Source organism: Rhipicephalus sanguineus, chromosome 11 (genome assembly GCF_013339695.2).
Source record: "Rhipicephalus sanguineus isolate Rsan-2018 chromosome 11, BIME_Rsan_1.4, whole genome shotgun sequence".
In the NCBI taxonomy this organism is placed as follows: domain Eukaryota; kingdom Metazoa; phylum Arthropoda; class Arachnida; order Ixodida; family Ixodidae; genus Rhipicephalus; species Rhipicephalus sanguineus.
The window spans coordinates 102,841,387-102,848,171 of NC_051186.1; the positions used below are offsets into that span (position 1 = coordinate 102,841,387).

Genomic DNA, 6,785 nt, shown 5'->3' on the forward strand with positions numbered 1-6,785 from the left:
CGTAGCCCGTCAGGCTACTCCTTTCTGCGTGATAACAACGTATTGCCCCTTCCGTGTGTGTCAACAGTGCGGAAATACCTCTCCATGGTGCGTGTGAAATGTGGTTTTGACACTCGTTTTTCAGTGCGTTCAAAAAAAAAAAGCTCTCAACAAAAGACGTTTTTCGAAGACATGGAATTCTGGTGTTTGATGAAATTAACGTTCGCAAAGAATTGCGGGTGAATTCCAAAACAATGACTTATTCTGGACATGCAGACTTCGGAAATGAAGCTGAAGCGCCGCAGCAGCTAGCCGATCTTGGACTTGTGTTTGCATTCCGGTCTTTTGGTGAGAGTTACTCGGAACCCGTGGCTGTTTTTGCAAGCCACGGCCCTACAAAAGGAACTGTGTTGTCCCAGCTTGTATTGAAGGTGATACTCCTTCTTGAAGATGCAGGCGCATTTGTCGATGCGATTGTGTGTGACGGTGCCACGACCAATCGATGCATGTGGAAGCACTTTGGTGTAACTGGTGCTTTAAATGGTGCAAAGAACTATTTTGTTAATGCTGTGTGTGAGGAACGAAATGTTTATGTTTTTTCAGATGCGCCACATCTAATCAAATGCGTGCGAAACCGGCTTTTGAAGCAAAAACTATTCTCTCTAAACGGTAGCCGCGTGATGTGGTCACACTATAAAAAACTTTACGTAGTTGACACTAAGGCCGAAGGCATGTTGAGGGTTTGCCCAAAACTTTCTTTCTCACATGTAAACCCAAGCAACACCGAAAAAATGCGCGTGAAGCTTGCAACGCAGCTGTTCAGCCTCAGTGTGGCAAACGGTTTAGAATTTTACTCACAGAAGGGATCGCTTGGCCTATGCAATGTAAAAGGGACAGTTGATTTTACGGTAAGGATGAATAACCTGTTCGATGCCTTCAACCGCAAGCACCCCAAGGAAGGCCTCAGGGAAGGAAGCAAAGATTTCAGCATCCTAGAATCAACATTGCGATGGCTGAACAACTGGGAGAAAGATGTCAAGCTAGGTAGAGTAAATCCTCACAACTTCCTGTCTCAATCAACTGCTGAAGGTATGCGAGTAACAATACCTTCTACAATTCAGCTTTCAAAGTATTTGTTAGAACAGTGTGGCTTTAAATATGTGCTAACAGCTAAATTCAACCAGGACGTCCTTGAAAAATTCTTTGGCATCATACGCCAAGCAAATGGTCAGAATGACCACCCTTTCTTACCTACGTTTTTGCAGTTATATAATATGCTTTCAATATATAGCCTTGTGAAGCCGCCAAAATTTGGCAACTGCCAGGTACAGATTAGTGAAGAGCCACGCCTTTTGAGCCTCTCGGATCTAACGTCAGCATTTCCGGAATCTGCTCCTATAGAGTCGCGTCTGGAGGGATTTGAAACAGAAACTAGACGGCTTAGTGGAAGAAGAAGCTGAGTGTGAGAAACAGAAACTAGACGGCTTAGTGGAAGAAGAAGCTGAGTGTGAGAATGTCTTTTCGGATATATCCTCGTCAGATAATGTGACCGACTGTATAATTTATTAAGTGGTAGGATTTTTGTGCAGGAAGATACTGAAGAACACCAGTTGTCAACAATGTCGCAATGGCTTGGCAGCTACAAGTAATGCTGCGCCAAAGCCTGAAGCTGCATTAGTAGCCTGCAAGACACGAAGGGGACTGGTACACCTGAACACTTGCCTGTTCATGTTCTTAAAGGAAGTTGAAGCAATATTTTGCAAACATGCTGGAGAAAAGCATGCGTATGACATGACAATAGACTATGTAGTAGAACATTCCATGTTATCATTTCCCTGGCCTGAGCACAAGGTGGATCTTATGTCGAAAGTGCTTCATTATTATGTTGGAGTCAGATTGAGGCAATACGGTAAGCAGCTGCGGAAGGTTGAAGCAGACAAGACGCAGAAGCTACGAAAGCTTTCGAAGCTTGTCTAGTGCTTTGTGGCTTTTATCCTGTCAATGCATGTTGTGCTGGTACAGATGATGCACTGTCGAATGCATAAAGTGTTTTGTCTTTTTTCTACCGCCTTGAGTACCATCCTACATTCTTCAGTGTCATTTAGCCGCACCACACAGAACTCGAGCTAAAGCCACTTTTTCAGGCAAAAATATGTAAAATTCGTAGGTCGTGCCAATACTGTGATAAAATTCTTGGCGCAACGTAACTTATATATCTTGCAGTCTGTTTATTTTGAATATATCAAAGAGCGGCTTCGTAGCCATCGGTCACAAGCTGTCGCCCACTTTATTGCATTGTAGACAAAATGCGGGCACGATCGCCCAGGCCACGGTGTTGCCGAGGCCGAATGTGGTGTTTATGAGCTTCACGCCTCATGCCGAACCGTCGTGCGTAAAACACTACTAAGTCTTTATATTTAACATATGATATTACGCTGCCACACAATCCCCACAGGGCCTTGCGATATCGCTAAACACGCTAAAACACCGAATGTTAGAAGCGTCAGGTATGCACTGGGTATAGCCAGGCGGCCACCGTCCCGCGCGCGCCTCCTTACGGCAAGAAAGGGAAAAAGGTCCCCGATTTCTCCTCACTCCAACGCGCCGTCGCTCCACCTAATCTATTCTAACACCGTGGGCCGGGCCTTCACGTAACAGTGTGTATCGTATGATCTTAAACTGACACCCCACAGTGAAAAAGACGCAACTCAGCTTTATTCACTGCGCGCGTGTACTGTTAAGAAGCGCTTCAGCAGTTCTCCAATTTTGCGCAAGTGAAAACAAGCCCGAACGCGCTTTCTGGAAACGCCTGAAGATTGTTCTTTGAGAGAATATTGGAACACAGGTGGCTTGTTCAAGCTTCAAATGCCCATAGTACCTAAACCTTGCCTGACACAGTCCATTGGCCTGTAAGAAAAAGAAGGTGTTAATGAGCGACTCATGATCATGCAAGAGCACAGAAACCATAACGAGCTGGCTAAAAATAGTCTTGTTTGTTCATTAGCAGTGCTCAATCATATACGCTCGTCGAAACTGTGCGAAACTGCAAGCTTAAAGAGGACTAAGCTTTCACATAGGCACTTGTGCACCGTGTTCTATATTTGTAGAAATATTTCTTGTTTCTTGCTGGAGGGAATTATGCTAAAAAGGTAGATATAGAACGAAACTTCGACCAAACGTCAAGAACCGAAATGAGTTTAGTAGTCAGTGCAAATCAGACTTATTCAACTAGTACTGTTCCCGGTTCCGTGACCTTTAAGTGCAGCATATGTTACACCGGAACACCGGAAGGACTTGCAGCAAAATGAGATATTTGTTCATCTATTGTCGCTGTAGGTTCTTGCTAAAGTGTTCCGGGTGACTGGGCTGTCTTCTTAGCGCCACAGACGGCTGTTATTCGATGTTTTCGCTGAATACAACGTCATTCCATTTCAATATATCATAAGTGTTGCTTAACGAAACTGTTTTTAACAGAATAATTCGAATATACAGCGTGGTTCACTCTCAGAAAGAACAGATTAGTGTGCAGCAAGCAAATATTTCTCTGCGGCTAGTCCACAAGCGCCACGCTTAGCATAAGGTTAGGTGTGCGGGGTGTAGTGCCCAGCTAGTTTTGTGCACTACTCTGCAGTGCGCCGACATTCATCAAGCCAATAATTGTAGACGTAGTGCAGGAAATACAAGAATCTCATTGGCGGTTATTATGACACCTAGAAGCACAGTGCGAACACCACGGGATAGAAAAATACAGCTTTCCAGATAAGAACGCGCTCAGCACACAGCGCGAATTCCGTGATTTTTTTTAAGTTTGCGTTGTCTGAGATTAAGCTCATAACCAAACACTAGACTCAAATGGTAAATAAGCGCCTTTCCTATCAGTACGTAATGTGCGCACACGGAACACAAATATCTCTGTGGGGAAGAGAAGGTGGAATGCACGCAATTACTTTTTTGTACCAAGGGATAATAATTGTTAGTGCTTAACACCCCAAAACCACCATATGATTATAAGGGACGCTTTGGTGAAGGCCTAAAAAAATTTCGGTCACCTGGGGTTCTTTAACGCCGTACGCAGGCATGGCAGGACGACTATGCAAAAAAAAAAAATTCTGCGTTGCTGGGCGTTTTTTTTTCTCAGTCTTATTGCCAAATTCAGCGGCTTCGAGGAAGATCACTCACTAAGAGCAGCTAGGTTGATAGAATCCGTTAGTTCTCGATAAGTATTCAGCTCTTTTCATGCCTTTTTATTAAATACATGTAATGATTTGAAGTCCACAACGCCTTTTCGAAATTAGATTGGATCAAATATAGCCCTTATACTGCTACCTTCACGGTGGGGTGAGCTGTGCTGGAGCTTCACAAATTCACTTTATGCAACTGACATCACTGGTGCAGCCACGTTCCGGAAACGTAGTTATGCATACATACCTCGCTCTTAAGTGGTCGGCACAGCTGTTCGGAATAAGCAACGGAGCTGTTGCACACGCTCTCGACTGTAGTGAACTCGATTCTGATCACTATACCGTGCCACAGCTGCGCAGATTGGAACGAAATACAAAGCATACATGTTAGAATGCGAAAAATGTGGGACGCCGTCTGTGACGCCCTTCGGTTCACGCATATTGCCTCCGAACAATGTAAATGAACGGACAGCAGGTGCGGGAGATGCATCTAGAAGCCCTTTACAATGCATACAAAGAACAATACCACGACCTTGACTGCGCATGCGTACGGCGCGCTTACATAGTTTGAAAAAAAAAAAGAAAAGCGATCGTGCACAAAAAAGAAAGAAAAAGAAAAGGCGCAAAGAACTTGGGACAATTTTCAGGACCGCTTACGCGTATCAACTCGGTTATTCGCTACCATCAGTACAATTCTGCAGAAGAGGCGCTACAAACACTGCGAAGTTGCCAAGATTCCTGCAAGAAAGCTTCCATTCCTTACGTCTTCTGACAGTGCATCTACTTCAACGGTTGGCAGCACCGTTTTACTCTTCGCACTGCGCGTGACTGTGCCAGTCTCCAGTCAACCGTTTCCAAAATTAGCGCGAACGCGTCCGACTACGCTTTCCCAGGCTTGTCAATGGCTGCAAGTGTGATGCGGGGCATTTGGTTAACTTTCTGTTGATCTCGTCTTAAAGTTGTTGCACAAAATAATGATTCAGCGCCAGTGTTGTCCATGTTACTCTATTGGCTGGCTTCTTAATCCGAGAAAGTTTCTCAAGAGGCCGACAAGCGGCACACTAAGGTCAAATGAAGCAACGGTTTGGCGCAGATGTCTATATTGTATGTCTCTGAATAATAAAATCCAGTAAATACACGGAATGGATAAAGAACATCAACGTGAAATACTAGCGCTCACCTGCGATGCTGCTCGTGTGACTGCAAGCAAAGTGTTTAGGTTTCCCTCATCTGGCTGAATGTTGCCCTTTTCGAGGGCTTCGAGGGCATAGTGCTGGTACGTCTTCGAGCGAAGCCAGTGTTCGGGTGCCATGACGCATTGACCGACCACTTGTTCTTCTTCCGGTTTCACGCATCTTTCGAAAAAGTCGTTCCTGCGCGACACGACGAAGGCCGAGCCCAGCAGTACGAGCGAGGTGCACTTGAGCATTCTGTTAAGCTTAAGCGGCCGACGTTTCTATAGCGAGGATGCTTGCGTAAATGTGGCGGTAGGCCTCGGAATCTACAAATACTAGCGGCAGCTGAGAGGGTAGCTGCAAGATTCAATACGCACGCATAAATTTAACTGCGCGCATGGAAGAATGCGACAATATTGTGCCAAGTTTAGGAAAGATGAACACATGAGGATTCTGCTTTCGCAGTTTATTGTAGTAGACCATCACTGGGATGAGAGGAAGTTATAATTTCGAAAATTAAATGCGTGCGAATTGAAATAAACACACAGAAACTCGTAATGAACGTTAGAAATATCGCTATCGCTTGTTTAATAAAATAAAAAAAATGGCTGGCGTATAACTATGGTAACCGTAGCTATCAGGAGCAAAACATACTTGGCGTGTTTTTTTAAAGACTATGCAAAGAGTTTTATTACACTGCTTCTTATCCTTGTTGTTCGCGTTGCTGAAAAACGCCGGCAGGTGGATGAGCTTGTATTTTGGCACGCACGCTTCCACGATATGGTAAGTTCTCTTTAACGTGCTAAACTGGCATACATTTGTTCCGGTATTTTAGCAGACAACGTTGCCTTGGTTTGAAGTTCTGCAGGCAGCCATTCAGCTATATGTACTGGATGACTGGATGCAGCCTGTCGCTTGCGCGGAAGCACATGCACAGGCGGCCCATCCGGGGCGCTATCCATGGTGAGACTGAGCGACCAAGTTCAACAAGCGCCAGCGAAGCGGACGCTAAGTCTATTCCTGGTCACTTTTTACCGCAGCGGTAAGACTCGGGGGCGTAGCCAGGAATTTTTTTCGGCGGGGGGGGAGGCACCACCTTGATATGAAGGGGGGGTCGGGCAGGCACATGTGATCGAGAGCAATTTTGAGCTCTGTATGCCATGGCAAAAAAATTTCGGGGGGGGGGGAGGGGGCACGGGCCCAATGTGCACCCCCCCTTGCTACGCCACTGGCAACACTACGAGCGAGCGCACCTGCGGCACCTCTATGCAGCAGCGTGGAGTCACTCCAGCCACACCTGGCTCCGCCGGCTCAGGGCTACTGTGACTCAATGAATGACATTCGGGAAAATGGCGTGGTAGAGAATTCGCTCTAATATAAATTAACTTCTCGCGGGTGGTATCTGCATCGATATGAAAAATGGTGACCGGAGTTTATGGCCCGGGCCTGC

At 45.7% G+C, this 6,785-nt stretch overlaps 1 protein-coding gene across 1 annotated transcript; it reads right to left on the reverse strand.

Annotated features, from left to right (window-relative positions):
- Positions 1-2,651: 2,651 nt before the first annotated feature.
- Positions 2,652-5,628, reverse strand: LOC119374402 (uncharacterized). Its single transcript, XM_037644487.1, has 3 exons — positions 5,341-5,628; positions 4,408-4,512; positions 2,652-2,886 (listed from the first exon to the last, which is right to left on the reverse strand). The coding sequence occupies exons 1-3, from the start codon at positions 5,587-5,589 to the stop codon at positions 2,698-2,700; spliced, it is 543 nt and encodes a 180-aa protein (XP_037500415.1). The 5' UTR covers positions 5,590-5,628; the 3' UTR covers positions 2,652-2,697.
- Positions 5,629-6,785: the final 1,157 nt, after the last annotated feature.

Excerpts from the sequence above, each read along its gene's own strand:
- LOC119374402 (XM_037644487.1), bottom strand. The coding sequence starts at position 5,589 with ATGCTCAAGTGCACCTCGCTCGTACTGCTGGGCTCGGCCTTCGTCGTG. Across the intron at positions 4,513-5,340 it reads TCACACGAGCAGCATCGCAG|CTGTGGCACGGTATAGTGAT; the intron begins GTGAGCGCTAGT and ends CAATCTGCGCAG. Across the intron at positions 2,887-4,407 it reads GCCGACCACTTAAGAGCGAG|GCCAATGGACTGTGTCAGGC; the intron begins GTATGTATGCAT and ends TTTTTCTTACAG.